The sequence below is a fragment of the Pygocentrus nattereri genome, chromosome 22 (genome assembly GCF_015220715.1).
Source record: "Pygocentrus nattereri isolate fPygNat1 chromosome 22, fPygNat1.pri, whole genome shotgun sequence".
In the NCBI taxonomy this organism is placed as follows: Eukaryota; Metazoa; Chordata; class Actinopteri; order Characiformes; family Serrasalmidae; genus Pygocentrus; species Pygocentrus nattereri.
Genome location: NC_051232.1, coordinates 17,880,305 through 17,899,289, shown reverse-complemented (window position 1 = coordinate 17,899,289; position 18,985 = coordinate 17,880,305). Strand labels below are relative to the sequence as shown.

At 37.8% G+C, this 18,985-nt stretch overlaps 2 protein-coding genes across 2 annotated transcripts; both read left to right on the top strand.

The window, feature by feature from the left end:
• Positions 1–962: 962 nt before the first annotated feature.
• LOC108434337 (GPI-linked NAD(P)(+)--arginine ADP-ribosyltransferase 1-like) lies at positions 963–4,455 on the top strand. Its single transcript, XM_017709381.2, has 4 exons — positions 963–1,214; positions 1,881–1,957; positions 2,467–3,185; positions 4,292–4,455. Exons 2-4 carry the CDS (start codon positions 1,895–1,897, stop codon positions 4,386–4,388), a joined length of 879 nt encoding a protein of 292 aa, XP_017564870.1. The 5' UTR covers positions 963–1,214; positions 1,881–1,894; the 3' UTR covers positions 4,389–4,455.
• Positions 4,456–6,020: 1,565 nt separating this feature from the next.
• si:ch211-145b13.5 (Kv channel-interacting protein 4) lies at positions 6,021–18,490 on the top strand. The gene is made up of 8 exons (XM_017709326.2): positions 6,021–6,176; positions 12,344–12,471; positions 12,560–12,629; positions 13,742–13,812; positions 13,937–14,044; positions 16,171–16,275; positions 16,390–16,452; positions 16,537–18,490. Exons 1-8 carry the CDS (start codon positions 6,092–6,094, stop codon positions 16,582–16,584), a joined length of 678 nt encoding a protein of 225 aa, XP_017564815.1. The 5' UTR covers positions 6,021–6,091; the 3' UTR covers positions 16,585–18,490.
• Positions 18,491–18,985: the final 495 nt, after the last annotated feature.

The window sequence follows — 18,985 nt, the reverse complement described above, 5'->3', positions numbered from 1 at the left end:
CATTTTGGGCGACTTTTTACTTTCACTCCACTACATTTCAAAGTCAAATATCTCACTTTTTCCTCCACTATATTTTGTGAAATCTGTGGTTCCTTTTGGTTTCTGTGTGTATAAAAATGTAACATGTCAAAACAAAAGAAGCATAAAGCCAGAGCACCAATCAGGGCACAGCAGTCACTTTGTTCTGAGCTTGTTTTGACCTGTTGGTCATACCGACCCAGTGCAGCAACAGTTCAACGTCAGTGCAGCAGTGTAAAAATTTGGGAGCACATACGTCTAAATGATGAACTAACCTAACTTTGTGTAAATAGACCACAATATAGAAATATGTAGACATACGCAGTCGAGACTGACACGTTTCTTTTTTTCTGAATTCATACAAACACATTCATTTTATAGTAAATTAGTTTCGCTTAGTTTATGTTTATGAACAGAGACCTACAGATCAACACAGTAAAGGAAAACTTATTTGTGAATCTGAGTTTAAAGCCAGTTTTTATTCAACTTGTAACTAATTTACAAAGTAATCTTAAACTGAAACTTCGCTTGTTTGTAAAAGTGATTTCAGAGCCACTCGGTTCTTCCTGATGGAAACTGTTACCTTCAGTGTTTTGTGCTTATGATCATTTTAATAGACGTCAGCGTCGCTAATTAATGACATTCTATTAAAAGACTGGTTTACCAAGAGAGACGCTGGAGGACTTTCACCTAAAATGAGTTCATGAAGTGAGTCTTGCTATAAAAACGATAACAGGACATCAGAGCCAGAATTCCTCTTTTAGTACTTTTACTTTTGATACTTAAGTTCATTTGAAGGCAAATACTTTTGTACTTTTACTCAAGTTGAGGTCTCGAGTAAGGACTTCTACTTTTACTGGACTAGTATTTTACCTTGGGCATCTCTACTTTAACTCAAGTACATGATTTGTGTACTTTGTCCACCTCTGCTGAAAACAAATGAACTGTATACTTTGAGTGAATTAAATGCAAGAAAAATATGCTTCTTGCTAAATATCTCACTACATTTTTGTATATCAGCTCCCTATGAAATCTGCAGTGCAGATATGGGGGTTGTGTCCCCTTAAATCCTTTCCCCACCCTATATATGGCAAAGCCAGCTGGTTACTGGAGAACTGCCTAGACTTTTAAACTGGGCAACTGTGTACAAAATGTTCCTCTTTGTCTAGACGTGCAGCTGAATTGTCCCAGAGGCAGTAAGTTTTCTTACTTCTTACCAATATGGAATCTGTACTAGCATGTTTTCTTAGCCTGCAGCAACACTGATCTTGTGATTGTGAAATACACTGAAAAAGTTGTTCCATTTAGTTTGTAATAATGTTGCAGCACGTCATTCAGTTTTTCATTGAGCGTTTCACTTCTGGGCCAGAAAAATAGCAAAACTGCATGTATACTTACTGTAAACTGCTAAAATATACGTACTTATTATCAGCTAAGCAATCTTTCTGCTAATTAAAGCTGTTAAACGTGTTATCTGACCACAGCCACATTGCCAGTGAGTCAATCATGGCTTGTTTACCTCAGAAAACTGTGCTGCCTCCCTTCTCTTTCTCTAGTTCTTGTCTAGTGTTGCGCCCTTGTGGTCACAGTTGGAACTTACCCGTTTTGAGTCACGTACACAGTTTACAGGCCAGTTTCCTGGACAGGGATTAAACATAATCCTTTCAGTAGGGAAACTTCATTCAGAATGCTCTGCAGTGCAGGACTAGGCTTAATCTTTGTCTAGAAAATATTTCTGGCTGTGTTTAAATAGTAGAGTCCAACTGTGGCTGGCTTAACAAAGTTCTATTTACAGGTGCTAGTGTTAGTTTGGTAACTTTTTTCTCATTCTTGATTTCCATGCTCATTTTTCCTTGGAAAAGGCGAGTGGACTGATATGATGGGAGGTCAGAGTTTAAGTCTCTTTCTGCTGATGTTCCTACCTGTGCTCACCCACAATGTAAGTTCTTTGCATGAACTTTTAAGAATTTGTAAGACTTCTTTGTCTCTGGTTCTGACATGAGAAGATGAAAAACATTATTTCAATGTGTGCTCTGTTTTCTTTAAACCTGTGATGAACCCAATACAATTCATCAAAACCACAGACTAATACAACCTTCAGATTCACAAGCATGAAACAGTCTGAAGTTGTTCTCAAATCAAATAATCAATAGAGATATTAGATTTGCCACTACGTTTGTTTCAGGGTGGCATGATCTAGTCGCATCAAATTTTGGACTGCAATCCTGGTACTTTCATAAAACTCTGGTAACACTTTCTTTGGAGTGGGCCTTTGTAGAAACTCTTAACAGATTATCAGTAACACATCAACAACACATAACAACAACAACAACACATAAATTCGTTCGATCTATCATCTATATATTCATATATCTTCTTTCCTCTGGGAGAGCCTGGTCCCTACACTCAGATCCATGTGCTCCATTATAGCTTCTCTTAATTACCTAGGTCACTGCAGAGAAGAGAATCCTGGACATGGCTCCCAATGCTGTAGATGACACCTTCTCAGAGTGTCGTGACAAAATGATACAGACTATTACAGCACCAGGTGGCCTGTTGCAGAAAGAGCTCAAGGCCAGGAAGGATTTTGCAGACATGTGGAGGAGTCATGGTGGAACTTGTGAGAAGCAAATTTATGGTGCAACACCTCATCACTTGGCTGCACTTCAGGCTTATGGGAATTCTGGAGTTCAGTTCCGAAAGACGTTTAACAACATGGTTCAGACCAAAGGCAGCAATGCCACAACATACAACGATGAGTTTCCCTTCAAGTCTCTCCACTTTCTGCTAACAGATGCTTTACGACTTCTTAACCCTGGCAAAGCATGTTACACTGTGTACTTTGGCACGAGCAACCTATATACAGCAGAAACTGGGAAGGAGGTGCGTTTTGGGAGGTTTCTTCATCCTAGACTTCAGCAGAGCCTTGAAATTGAAGCAGCTGAGTCAGAAGGCAAAGGCACACTGTTCAACATCAGCTCCTGTTCTGTGGTTAATGTTGAGAACTACACGTGCACTTCTGAGGAAATTGAACAGCTTATTTCCCCAACTGAGGTCTTCAAAGTGAAGAGTATCAATCATGTTTCAACTGATGAAGCTGACTATAAAATAATAACTTTAACACATTCAGGCTTTCTGAGCAATCATGACTGCTACTACTCTACCAGGTAACTATGGCTACTATACTATGAGTGTTCTATGAGAAGGAACCAGACTAAGTAAAGACCAAATTTAACAATTTATGGCCTTTACAAGCTCAAAATCAAAATCTTTAAAGGTGTCAAATGTTAACTTGCTGCTACACCATCCACCATGTGCACAACCTTGGCACCCGAATTAGCTAGCTATTTAACGCACTAGGCTGGCTTTTACCTTTCTGAGACAAACGATCACACACTGCTGGCAACTAATAGGCTAATATACTACAACATAAACTTGTAAAGGTTAACAATAATGCATTAAAACATCACTTACTGACATTATTTCACCTGAATTTCACTTTTCAGTGCAATGAAAAAACCTTAGAGGGACAATTTCTGCTATGAATTTGGAGCTAGGCCTAAAGAAAGACTGAAATGATGCACAGACTAACATACAGCTGATTTATTAGACTAGAGGATTAACAAATAAGAAAATAAGAAAGTGTCTGTAATTAGCACTTTGACTATGCATGTTAGCTCCATTCCGAAATAAAACCAGGCAAATTACATTATTTTTCATCTGCTATCTTCAAGTTTACCACAAAAACCTTCCACATAATTTGTACTTTTAACTCTACCCCAAAGCCGAGAACATTATAGGAAACTTTTTCTGGAATAGTGTTGATATTGGAGCAAAGAAAAACTGTGATGGCTAAAAATCATATCATCACCTGTCAGACAGCCTTCCAATGCATTAATGTTATTACGCAGATAGAAGTCGGCCAGATGAGGTACACATTTAGCAATAAAGGCATTTTCAGCGTCGCAGTATGTTTGGGAAGATACTGTGTATTGTCTCACTGCTGTAGAGCAAACTTGAATCTGAACGTGTTGTAAGAAAAGCATTCTTTTACATATATTTTAGGGAATGTATTAGATCTATAGATTTCATGGTTGGAAGTGATTCCACTATGATTATAGCAATCAAAACATAGTTCAGAACTACTTAAGATGTTGTCTTACTAAGAGAACCTTTTAAGGGTACTACACAACCCATCAGAAGTCATGTAAAAAATATTAAGTTGAATTACACTGACTTATTTTTTTTCTTTCTCCCTGGCCACTCGCTGAAGCTCACCTTCTGGATCCTCTGCTCCACTGCTGACCTGCAAGATTCTGGCATTGGTGTCCCTCTTTCTTGCCATTCTTCTGCCAAAGAACCTGCTTTAAGAGTAAACATAGATTGCTTTGTAATCCCATATTGTCTTCATTAAACAAGTTATTCCTCTTAAGACCAGCTAATGTTTCCTTGACTTTCTGTTTACATTTACATTTTATATCTACAGCATTTATCACACACTCTTATCTAGATCGACAATTTGATCATTTTACACAGGTAGGTGAAGGTGATGTTAGGAGTCTTGCCCAAGGACTCTTATTGGTTTAGTATAGGATACTAACCTAGGTGACTATATCTATTTTGAGCCTACTTTTTAGTCAACTCACTAAAATGAAGCTGAAATGTCACTCTAGTTTCGTAATTATGCCTAATTTGTCTGTCACGTAAAGAAATTTGGCTTTTTAAATGCTGTTTTATGCTGAATGGGAAGAATTAGCACAAGAGCATTTACATTGATTTACATTTTATACAACCTATCACGCACAATGGGAAAATGAACGGTATTGGAAGTTTTCAAGCAGGGACATTTTTGTGTCCTGGTGTAATAACTGTCTCTTCATATATTTATGTGTATGTGTGAGTTGTGGACACCTTGAACCCTGAAGGCTACCTCAGGCTTTGTCCAGGAGTGCTAGAAATTGTATTGATATGTTTCAACATGGCCTGGAAAACACTGCTCAGCCCTTTCTTGGACATTAAACGTATCCATGGTGCTGATAACTAGGGACACTTGGCTAAGAGCTGCAGGCTACAGAGAGATCATACCTTTATTCTTCGTCCAGAGACGATGGGCCAGATTCACCAAAGTGTCTTAAGAAAGAAAATCGTCTTAAATGTGTTTTTTCTTAACTTCCTTCTTGAGTAAAATGTTGGCAAATTGTCATTCTTCAAATAACTTTCGAGTATTCTTATATATTTTTAACTCTTTTCTTAAGAATAATGAAACACATTATGGGCCTCATTCACCAATATGTGTTTTCTTAAATTTGTTCTTGAAAAAGGTTCTTAGAAAAAGTCTGTCAGATTAATAAGGTGTTCTTAAACATCTGAATTGTTCTCACCCTTGTGCTCTTGAGTGTGTGTAGATTCTGTTCTTATCTAAGAACAAATCCCTAAATAAGACTGTTAAAAAAACTGTTGAATGTTGGAATCATCATGAAAAATTGCAGTTTTTTGTAGAAGAGATTTCCTTGCAAGAACACTCAGTTGGTGTAGAGGCCCATTTTTATTTTACAGTGGAGTATATTTGCCTTTATTTTTGCAAGATGTCTCTCTTTCTCTCTCTCTGTCTCTCTCTCTCTCTCTGGAGAGCTGGAGAAGTAGGTCAGATGTCTCTCTCTCTCTCTCTCTCTCTCTCTGGAGAGCTGGAGAAGTGGGTCAGCGTGCCCCCGAATGAAGTCTTGGATGATGAAAGTGATGTGTAATAGAGCCTGGGTGAAATGTGTGAAATGTTAACCTTTAAGTTTTTTTTTCTTCTAAATATTCATCACTGTAGACTCTGTTGACCGCCCTTGTGACACAACATAAACACTGCCACCTTTTGATGTCGTGGCAGCAGTACTTAATCTCCTCTTGGGATGCATCTGGCTACGCCTGGTACGCCTGTAGGCTCCACTTTCATTAGTGAATAGTGACTGAGCGCTCTCCACCCATGAGTACATGCACACACGCACCCACACACACACACAGACACAGAGCTCCAGGCTACACGTTGCTGGCCAATCAATAAGAGGACCTCGTTTTGAAACTGAACATGAGCAGGAGACGACGGTGTAAACAGCAGCTGGTGAAGTTCATCCAGCACATCCACCAACTTGTAACAGGAACTTTAAACTCAGGTAATGTCATTTTATTCAGAACACAGGTTTGCACCTGTAATCCCTGCTGAATATAACTGGTTTTTATTCTTGGTGGTTTGATAATGTATTGTCTCGATGAGTTTCTTGATATCACAATGTAATGGCTTGACAGGTGACCTGAGCCTGATTCTAGATGCATTTGATGGTTTTCCAACAGGATCTAGAGGTGTTCTACAGGAAAACAGTGGTCTCTTATGGTAACCATTGAACCAATTTCTATTAGGACGTAAAACCATCAAGTGTCTATCTGAATGGTTCTAATGGTTTAATGATTTTTTTTTAAGTAGGGATGTCCATCTTTTCTGCTCATACCGATAGTTTAAGTCACACAATTTCTTCAAAAAGCTACTTATGCATCTCCTTAATTTTCTTTTAACCACTTAACGTTCTAGGTTTATTTCAAACAAAGGATTATTATTCAGTAACTACAGGAGCTTCAATGCCAACTAATGGAGTTCTTCTTAGGTTATAGAAAGGTGTAATTAGGGGTTAAATTCTGCTTCTCGAAATATTTGTGTTCAAATGTTACACACATTTCAAGTAATTCATGGCACTACATGGAGAAATCACTGTATGGAGAAATAAATGTTGTTTCTGAATGCATTAATGATTTAATCATTTACTGTCAGCTTAACCTGGTAGCCATTAAACACCAACGTAGGCTCAGTGACACTGATTAGGTACGGCATAACAATGGCAAAGCACATTGGGCCGACATTATTTTGGCCAGTGGGTCCAATCTTGGTTGGCGACCAATGTTAGAAGTGTGAATGTTATTCAGTATCAAAAATGTTTCTAAATGTGAGGAGATGCAGCAGTAATGATGCTTCATTTGAGTTGATACAGCAGTAATGATGCTTCATTTGAGGAGATACAGCAGTAATGATGCTTCGTTTGAGGAGATACAACAGAAATGATGCTTCGCTTGAGGAGATACAGCAGTAATGATGCTTCATTTGAGGAGATACAACAGTAATGATGCTTCATTGGAGTTGATACAGCAGTAATGATGCTTCGGTTGAGGAGATACAGCAGTAATGATGCTTCATTTGAGTTGATACAGCAGTAATGATGCTTCGGTTGAGGAGATACAGCAGTAATGATGCTTCGTTTGAGGAGATACAGCAGTAATGATGCTTCGTTTTAGGAGATACAGCAGTAATGATGCTTCGGTTGAGGAGATACAGCAGTAATGATGCTTCATGTGAGGAGCTACAGCAGTAATGATGCTTCATTTGAGGAGATACAGCAGTAATGATGCTTTGTTTGAGGAGATACAGCAGAAATGATGCTTCGGTTGAGGAGATACAGCAGAAATGATGCTTCATTTGAGTTGATACATCAGTAATGATGCTTCGTTTGAGGAGATACAGCAGAAATGATGCTTCGTTTGAGGAGATACAGCAGTAATGATGCTTCGTTTGAGGAGATACAGCAGTAATGATGCTTCGGTTGAGGAGATACAGCAGTAATGATGCTTCGTTTGAGGAGATACAGCAGTAATGATGCTTCGTTTGAGGAGATACAGCAGTAATGATGCTTCGGTTGAGGAGATACAGCAGTAATGATGCTTCATGTGAGGAGCTACAGCAGTAATGATGCTTCATTTGAGGAGATACAGCAGTAATGATGCTTCATTTGAGGAGATACAGCAGTAATGATGCTTCATGTGAGGAGATACAGCAGTAATGATGCTTCATTTGAGGAGATACAGCAGTAATGATGCTTTGTTTGAGGAGATACAGCAGAAATGATGCTTCGGTTGAGGAGATACAGCAGAAATGATGCTTCATTTGAGTTGATACATCAGTAATGATACTTCGTTTGAGGAGATACAGCAGAAATGATGCTTCATGTGAGGAGATACAGCAGTAATGATGCTTCTTTTGAGGAGATACAGCAGTAATGATGCTTCTTTTGAGGAGATACAGCAGTAATGATGCTTCATGTGAGGAGATACAGCAGTAATGATGCTTCGTTTGAGGAGATGCAGCAGTAATGATGCTTCATGTGAGGAGATGCAGCATTAATGATGCTTCTTTTGAGGAGATACAGCAGAAATGATGCTTCATGTGAGGAGATACAGCAGTAATGATGCTTCTTTTGAGGAGATACAGCAGTAATGATGCTTCATGTGAGGACATACAGCAGTAATGATGCTTCGTATGAGGAGATGCAGCAGTAATGATGCTTCATGTGAGGAGATACAGCAGTAATGATGCTTCATTTGAGGAGATACAGCAGTAATGATGCTTCATGTGAGGAGATAGAGGAGTAATGATGCTTCTTTTGAGGAGATGCAGCAGTAATGATGCTTCATTTGAGGAGATACAGCAGTAATGATGCTTCATTTGAGGAGATACAGCAGTAATGATGCTTCATTTGAGGAGATACAGCAGAAATGATGCTTCATTTGAGGATATACAGCAGTAATGATGCTTCATTTGAGGAGATACAGCAGTAATGATGCTTCTTTTGAATAGATACAGCAGTAATGATGCTTCATTTGAGGAGATACAGCAGTAATGATGCTTCATTTGAGGAGATACAGCAGTAATGATGCTTCATTTGAGGAGATACAGCAGTAATGATGCTTCATTTGAGGAGATACAGCAGAAATGATGCTTCATTTGAGGATATACAGCAGTAATGATGCTTCATTTGAGGAGATACAGCAGTAATGATGCTTCTTTTGAATAGATACAGCAGTAATGATGCTTCATTTGAGGAGATACAGCAGTAATGATGCTTCATTTGAGGAGATACAGCAGTAATGATGCTTCATTTGAGGATATATAGCAGTAATGATGCTTCGTTTGAGTTGATGCAGCAGTAATGATGCTTCATTTGAGGATATACAGCAGTAATGATGCTTCATTTGAGGAGATACAGCAGTAATGATGCTTCATGTGAGGAGATACAGCAGAAATGATGCTTCATGTGAGGAGATACAGCAGTAATGATGCTTCATGTGAGGAGATACAGCAGAAATGATGCTTCATGTGAGGAGATACAGCAGTAATGATGCTTAATTTGAGGAGATACAGCAGTAATGATGCTTCATTTGAGTTGATGCAGCAGTAATGAACACATGGGTGTCATTTTCTAGGTTTCTAATAGGTTTTTGAAAGCAAGCATTGTCGGGTTTATGATCAATCGATAGCTTTGGAAACTTGATTACTGATTGCATCTAGTTATGCTTGGAAGACTGAGACTAAAAACAGAACCCAGATGCATCCTATTTAAAATCTTATTATGATGGATGCATTGTAAAGCTAGAGAGGTAGCAATGGTAATTTTGGGCAGCTAATGTTTTGACATTTGATGTACATATTTGAGTTGAAACTGTTTGCTGCCATGAATCAAATAAATGAGGTGCTTTTCTGCTTGTCTCCTCAAACTAATTTAAAGTCCAGTGTCTAGACCTGAGACACTTCATTATGAAGGAATCACCACCACCATCTGATGTGTCCAGAATGGATCCTAGCTATAATTTCACAATCTAGTTACTGTTTCATTATTTCTTTATATTGTACTTATACTACCCTTTGATGTACTGGTGACCTGTCCAGAGTGTTTCATGCCTTCCGCCCAATGACCACTGGGATAGGTTCCAGCACCAGTTGTGACCCAGAAAGATAATCTGAAACAGGTTTAAAAAGTGCATAAGTTATAGCTGTAATTAGTGGCACTGCTATAATTGGGGCCAGAGGGCCTAGCTCCCCACACTTTTGTAACTGGCCCACCCAAAATGACTGTGGTTGTGTTGGCATAGCTACGGCCTGTTGTATAATTGCATAAATTTTATGTAAAGCCCAGAAAAAAAGAATTTTCAAAAAGAATAATTTAAAAATATGATATTTCATGCGCTGATGAAAAAATACACCCTCCAGTAGATGAAACTGTCATGGTTTATTGGCATGAAATAAGCTGAGGGAGATATTAATCTTAGACTTATATCCAGTTAATATTCATCTCATTCAAGTCAGATATTAGAATTGTTTGCATAGTTAAACTCAGTAGTGAAGACACTTTTACAATTCCTAACTTTTGCACGCTTGCATGGATCAAATGGAAGTTATTGCTTAAACTTTCCCACTGAAATCCATGGCATGTTTGGCCAGAGACATACAGTATAATATCTAATATTGTAAAAATTTGAAGTATATTAACTAAAGTCCATATAGTGTGCTGTTTTTCTCCACTGGACTTTTGGATGTTCGCTGTGGTGGCATCATTAGAAACTGGGGCAGTGGTGTTATGCTCTCTGAAGGGGACACCACTTAGCAAAGGTATCTTTAGTTACCAGGCCTGAACCAGCAGAGCAGTGAATTTTTAATCGTATGTGTTGAACTGAAGTACAGGGTCCCTCTGGTATGCTGAGTTGCTAAAATCTGGCCTGGGAAAAACGTAAAATATGATGGAATCATTTTTTTTTCTTTGCCTTTTTGATATAAGACTTTGATATGCTGTGTAAACATTGCTTCAAGTTTCAAAATGTAGCACTCAAAAAAGAAGAAATCGAACTTATTTCAAATTTTTTTGATGTCACGAAAAACACATTTAAGAACGCATGCTATTCCTTTTCAGCGTACAGCAATTTAGCCCCATCCTCTTCCGTTGAGGTTATAAAGAAACTTTGAATGAGGCACAATACACAGCAGCCAATCAGATCGGAGACAAATGTCAGTCTTAAAGGCACAGTAACAAAAACAGCCTGTTCAATTGTAACAGATAAAGAGAGGCTGTAAAATGCCATGCATAAATGAACTATGTTCATATGTAAGCTTATGTTCAAAACTCAACAAACAGCAGACTTAAATCATAAGTGGACTTCAGGGAAAAAATAGCAGAAATAGGTAGGTTATAAGGAATTCCACCATTTTTCAAAAATCCTACCTGATTCAATGCTTGAGAGTCATTCAGAACGGTTTGTTGTGAAATGCACCATTCTAGATAAATGTACAGACTCAGATTTCTTTACAGTGGTGGTGATTATAGGAACCAGGGGTCACAATGTCTACAACACAAATACAGCCATTTTATTTACTATCCAGAACCTGCACAGGTCTACTGAGTTTTACATGGAAGGTTTGAATGGTAAATCTGGAAAAAAAAAGTTTTCCTTGGGGACTATTTTGTACCTGTTTATACCTTACAACACCCTACACGTATCCATCCACCATGAAATCTTAAAAAAAAAAAAAAAAATTCTAGGCCAAAACCATATCTCAAAACGTTTGTAAGGCAAAGTCTCGGAGTTCAGGCATTTGTAACCGTTTCCCTTTCAGTGAGGGAGCCTTTAGATAAATACGTTTCTCTAGAAAACAGCATTCTGTTCACACTCTAAATGACTGCATTTACTGGATAATGGCTGAATTATTCAAATCTGCTATGCATGGACACCTTCTCAGATACACAACTACATCTGCCATTACACGCGAGCCTCTCGAAACATAAGCACATGTGGGTTGGAAAAGCCACCAGGAAACGCCAACCTCTCTTCATTATTCATTCGAAAGCCAAGCGTGTGTGTAATTAGCATTACCGGACCAGTGCTCTTAGTTTCAGGCCTTGTCCTCTGAATGCAGGTAGCTCAAGAAGACACTCTGGTTGAGTGACCACTGCACACCACTGAGTCACCTGGTATCACTCTCAGGTTGCCAGGAATGTGATCTTTGTCGTTCAGGGTCATTCTGTAGAAGGATTGTTGAGCATATGAGAAATAAAAACAATTACTGTTTATTTGTACAGTAAAAAATAATGAACAGTTCATGAGCACTTATGCACTTCAGTCATACACAGTTATTTCATTACTTACTGTAAGACATGGTCATTTTGGTGGCCTCACACACCAAAACCGACCCTGAACCAAACCTGCGAGGCCAACTCAGAGGCCAAGGACTGACACTGTTTATGCTATGCATTGATAAAATTATAAAAAATAATGGCAAGGCATTTGATTGAAGAACCAGAGCCCATCAGCTCGCCCAAGGTTTTATTACATACTTGTATAACCTAAGAATAGTAGTTACTATAGTTACTGAATACTAAGCCTTAGTATGTACTACGCCTGGTGTTTTAAGGGGTTTACAGTGACATTGATGTATGGCTTGGTTGTGATCATCTCTACTACTATATCATAGACCATGAAGATGAGGAGGAGGACGGGACCGTGGCGCGCCATCGCCGTCCTGTTGATTTGGAGCGATTACTCAATCAGAGCCGCTTCACCAAGAGAGAGCTCCAGATTCTCTACAGGGGTTTCAAAAGCGTGAGTGCCTGTTGTCTTTACTATTCCTTTTATAGCTACTGCGTCCTCATTTTGTGTTGAAATGTTAAAATGTGGTTGTTTTGCTCAGGAGTGTCCCAGCGGCCTTGTGAATGAGGATGCCTTCAAAACCATCTATGCTCGGTTCTTCCCTGGTGGAGGTGAATATTTATCTTTTAATCTGTTTTTATAAACAATACTTTTATGCATATTTATTTAAAAGAATAGTAGTGCCTGTGTGTGACATTATAGAATATTAGACATTGCAACATTTGGAACTTTTTTGTATTTTGAAAAATTGGTTTGGTACAAACAGTGACCTCTTGTGGTCCAATCTGCAAATTTGACTTTTGACCAGCAGAGGGTGCAGTTGAGTGATTCTGCAGCTACAGGCACTTCCAGGCCCTGGCATTGGATTTTTGAACAAATGTTCACATTTTCAGCTTAAAGCACATGAAACATTTTGTCATAAAACATTGTCATTGTTAAAATGTTAGTTGAACAATTAATTTTTCCTCCATATATTACATTAAACGAATGTAATATATGGAGGATATTTTGAGTTAAAATACAAGTGAAGTGAAGTGTCTTCAAAAGCTTCAAGAATTGCTACTTACAAAATGACATCTTTTGAATTGGAACATCACTGTTAAATCAAAACATTTAAACAAATATTGTTATTTATATAAACACTTATTTTCTATTACAATGTCAGGCCCAGATGTACATGTCCTTACCACACCACCTTACAATATGACCCAAAATAAAGCTTTTTTTAAAAGATAAATACACCTATTTTAATGGAAACATCCACCTTAAAATTTGTAATTCACTACAAAGACAGAAAAATTCTGTTCTGCTTCAAAATTTTCTATGAAGACAAATTCAATTCAGAATAAATTCAAATTCAAAATATTTGTAAAGACAAATTCAGATTAAAATATTATACTGTATGCTATTCTGTATAACCCATTATTTGTATTAGTGACTCTAATACCTAAAATTATTTTTTTGTTGAGGTTCATTTTCTAAAATTTCTAAAAGCTGACACTGGAGTGTCAGTAGTAGAAATACTCCTTAACTTAATGCTTCCTCACAGAACCAAAAACCGTGGAAGAGCTTTTGTTTTGTAGAGAAATCTACAATCTGAAACCAAGTTTAATATTTTCAGAATTACATACATTTGTTTGCATGTATTAAGCTTAATAATGTGTTTTGTGAGTAAATGTTGATAAAATGTTGATACTGATATGATATTGAATTTCTCTTTCAGATGTATCAAAATATGCTCATTTTCTCTTCAGTGCCTTTGATACAGATCAGAATGGCATAGTGAGTTTTGAGGTAAGCACATAGGGAAGGAAGCTGCTGTTTGTTGGATTTTCTTAGCAGTACAAACCGGAAGGAGAGATTATCTGTACATTATGTAAAATGTACTCTGCAGTACACACTGTTGTGAACTTTGCAGGAGTTCGTAAGAGGCCTGTCTGTTCTGCTGCGAGGCTCTGCCGAGGAAAAGCTGTGCTGGGCCTTCAACCTGTATGACCTCAACAAAGATGGACACGTCACTAAAGAGGTCTGTCTTTCAATTTGATTGAAAGAACAACTTGGTGAAAAATCATATTTACACAGTTTGCCCTTTACTCCAAATGTAGTCACCCAAAACGTATTTGCACTGGAGCTGAGGATAATTAAAGGAAGCACCTATCTCAACAATGCTGTGCAAACTCAAACAAAGTTCTTGAGAATTCTCTCACAAACTTGCATATGTGGTTTCTAGCGCTCCTATACAGGGGTCTCAGACCGCTGGAGCCTCATATACAGCAAATTTAGCCTGTCACGCAGGTACTACTTACCCTTAATTCTGAGACGCTTCTCATCAATGTGAATAACAGTCAAAGCGACAGCAATACACCTTACTTTACATCCACTTTTTTAGGATTGGTTTACAAAATTTGAATCTAACCAATCAAGTCACTGGTGCCAAAAATATATTTAGCAGTCCATGTGCCAGAATTAAAAGCATGGATTTGCTGTTATTGTATTGCTCGTCTGCTGTTATTAACAGCAGCTTGTGCTGCAACAGCGATGAGCATTTGTAAAAAGTCAAATGTTATAACAGGCTGTATAGCACTGATGTGCATTGAGGAATGTGTGCTCTGGTTAAATTCCCTTGTTTGGTGTGACTCATAAAAACGTGTTTCCCAAGCAGTGAACTGAAGCAAGGTTCACTTGTAAGCTGACCGAGACCCACAACTTTGCCAGAAACACCATTCATTACTTTGGTGCCGACCTGAAAACAGGTGTAATGTTCATTCCACATATCTGTTTTACATCTATAAGTCAGTGTTCCATGCAGTTTAGATGTAGCAGAGATTTTCTTTGTGATGCATCCTGGCCTCAATCAGAAAGTGTTAGGTTGTTGCTCCAGTACTTTGAAGAATGTTGGGTCTAATGCCTGCTTGTCTTTTTGGTTCTGGCAGTCTTGTCTGATAGGTAGATTTGTTTCTCCCACCATACACTGTGGCTGGATACATTTACATTTATGGCATTTGGCAGACGCTCTTATCCAGAGTGACTTACAATTTGATCATTTTACACAGGTAGGCCAAGGTGATATTAGGAGTCTTGCCCAAGGACTCTTATTGGTATAGTGTAGGGCGCTTGCCCTGGTGGGGGATTGAACCCCAATCTACAGTGTAGAAGGCAGAGGTGTTAACCGCTACACTAACCAACCACTACCCAGGATACCCAGCATGAGATACGTAAAATCATATTATATTATTATATCCCCATATTGGGGAAACACAACAACACAGAGGTGAAAAAGCCGACATTTGCTACCAAATTCCATACATGCTGACTTTATTCTGTTTGACTGAATACAGTAGTGAGGTATAAACATCCATATGGTGATTTTTTTAGTTCTCGTTATAAAATATGCTGTAGCAAGACCATATTGTCATACCATGTACATCACCATTTGGTTTTAGTTTCAGTGCAAAGTGTGGCACAAGCTAACAATGCTGCTCTAGCTCAGTTTCTCAGCCGGTTTACTCTGTGCTCAGGTGTGCAGCTGTCTGTAAAGGCTGTGTTTCGTTTAGCATGATAATCTGAGTGTTTTTGTACAGTGTGTGCATATTAATCATAGGCTTTTAATTCAAATGTACAGTGTGAGTTACCCAAGAACAAGGTTTCTAAAATCACACTATGCATGTCTGGCTTTAGAAGAACATTCAACTACAGCTCAACCAGCCAAACAAAAGAATCCAATAAGATGTGTGATTCCTGCTGTGGCTGTGCTATAGAGACTGTTGTTTAAAGAGACAGATGATCAAAGCAGATTGACAGATCAAAACTATGAAACATACTTTACCTACAGCTGTATGGTGGCATTTTTCTGGCATGGAACAAAATGCACTCTTCTCTACTGCAGCACTACTTAATAATAGGTCATTAATGTAGCATAGCTAGTAAATGCACATGATTAAATCACATAGCACTACATTTACATAGCACTCATTTACACTAGCAAGTACTCAATCCTAGGTTGGTTACTCTGTATGGTATCTGACCCAGTATCAATGCTTCAGTAACTAACATAATTCAAAAGGATATAAAGGGGTGTCTACGAATGTAGCAGTGGGCCTAAAAAGTACATTTTATGTAAAAAAGTACATTAATGTGTCTTGTCTCTTCTAGGAAATGCTGGATGTAATGAAAGCTATTTATGATATGATGGGGAAGAATATTCCTCCACTGCTGAAAGAGGAGATACCCAGGCGACATGTTGAGATTTTCTTTCAAGTAAAAATTTTTTCCTACACATAGTGTCAAAACTGAAACATATCTTTCAGATAAACAGACATTTTCACTGACAAATATGATATTGTTTGATGATATATGATATTCCCTCGACAGAAAATGGACCAGAATCAGGATGGTGTGGTTACTGTTGAAGAATTTATTGATACCTGTCAAAAAGTAAATAAATTCATTATATTTCAATCAGCATGCTACACTTTTTATGATTATAATTCATAATTGAGACTGTTTTTTTTTCCTCAGGATGAAAATATAATGAAATCTATAGGAATTTTTGAGAACACCATCTAGGAGCAGTTTCACTGCTTGGACATGACAGCCTTCGGCTCTTGAGGGTATCTGAAGCCATCCATGGACACTGTGGCCGGTCTGTCATTCATGAACTCAGCTCTGTGTCCACATTTTGGTTTGGTACTGAGCAGCCAGGAGCTTTGAGCTGTTATATACTTCACCACATTAAAGCGATAGTTTGACGAAAAATCTAAATTATTCAAATGTGCACACGTATGGACACACATCACATTTGCTCTCGCTTGATAACTAATGCTTTTTTATATACAGCAGTGTGTCATACAGTGTCAGAAACCACATAAGCAAGTCTATTTAAGAATACTTATGAACGCAACACAGTTTGAGGTGTGTGATAATTTAGGCCTGCAGTTTGCAAGACACTAATTAAAGAGCAGTGTCGTTGTAGTCAAGACCACTAGTCCAATTCAAGACTGAGACACCAGATTAAGCTTTTTTATTTTTATAAAGCAGACAAAACTTTGAAATTTGTTTGTAGTTCATATTACATTCTTTATAATTCCTTGTGGAAGCAAATAATGTTAAAACCAATACAAATCCGAGACCATTAATTTACAGTCTTAAGGCCAGAATTGAGAGCAAGATCGGACTCGAATACTACAACACTAGCTCTAATCACGCTAATATGCTCTGTAAGCACTACAATTAATTTTTAAAGAATATATTTGGAGGCATTCATTCGTTTTATTGTAAAATCCAGGTGTCCTGGGCATAGTTGCAGTTGTAGGCTATGAAGGCTCAACTGGGTCAATTAATTTGCTACTGAGATACAATTTTGCATCTCCAGTTACTTAAGAATATTAAAGACAAAAGTTTGCTCATTGTGGGTGAAGTAGGCTTAGCAATGAACATAAGCTTAAAATCATAATAATGTTTTTTCAGGGACACCTTAGAACAGGCATGTCAAACTGGGGACCTTCCGGGCCAAAGTGAGATTAACATTTATCCTCATCTAACTGAATCAGGAGTGTTTGATGAAGCAGAGTGCTGAAGTTTGCAGAGTTTTGGCCCGCAAGGACTGGATCCTGACACATGTGCCCTAGAATTTTGATGTTGAGATATTCAGGTATTTCGTGCCTTGTTTATGATGGATTACTTTTAAGAGTAGCTGCCTTTACACTTGTTAGCTACATTTGGCAAACCAGTGCATTTGACTCAGCCTTGTTCATCACGGAGGCACAAGTATATTTGATGCAGTATTGCACACAGTTTGAAATTTGGCACTGTTACGCTGTTAATGCAAAGTTTTACAATGGGGTGAAAAAGTGCACTTTGCTTACTGAAGGTGTTATAATTGCAGTAACATATTTGTGTATATTATTTATCTCAGGTTGTATCAACAATACATTTTTTCTGATATACATTCAGTAGACATATATTATGGCTATTGCTTGTTAGTATCAGTCATCATTTCGGAGTATTTCTTTATGGCATCAGACAATATTTCCGCGATGCCTTGTGATTGGAACTTGAAAAAAGAATGTAAATTTAGATAATTAAAGGCCCCATATCCTGGAATTATCTTCACTTTTTTATTGTTTTAAATAAAAGGGTATATAAACATCAAACAGTCCATATGTGCCAGCTGAAGTGCAAATTCAACCTGTTTTGGATTCATTAGTTTTGTGGTGTCGACATAACCATTGCACTTATGTATATCTGCCTACAGCAGGTTTGCCCCGCCCACTCACACTGAAGTGAAATATATTATGTCCATATAATAGGTATAATACAGGCCAGCCAGTCAGAACAGAGGCCATTTACATATAACAATCTTAAAGGCACAGTAATAAGTAACAGCCTATTCTAAGGGATTGGAAAGTGGCCATGATAAAATGCTTTTGGTACATAAAATCCATACAAAACTAGAAAGAGAGTTTGTTAAAACGTTAAAATGGTTGAAAACTGTTCATAGTTGTTAAAATGTTACCAAAATATTGTTAAGCAGAAGCTGCAGTATCTGTGATGGATGGTAATTCTTTGCTAGGTGCTACTGTTTTACTGTGTTTTAGTGCTACCTTAAAGAGAGTTCCAACTGAAATTCCTTGCCACCTTAGATTTAGTGCTATGTTGTTTGAAGTTCCACCTTAAATTCTGTGCCACTTTATATTTAGTTCTATAGTAATTGCCGTTCCACCTTAAATGTAGTGCCACCTTAAAAAGAGTTCCAATTTAAATTCGCTGCCACCTTAAATGAAATTCCACCTTAAATTCTATGCCACCTTAGGTTTATTGCTATGTTAAATTTCCACCTTAAATTCAGTGCTAACATAAATGCAGTTCCACCTTAATTTCGGTTTTAATTTTATTGCAATCTTAATTGAAGTTACACCTTAAATTCTGTGCCATGCTAATTTTAGTGCTACTTTAAAGAGAGTTCTAC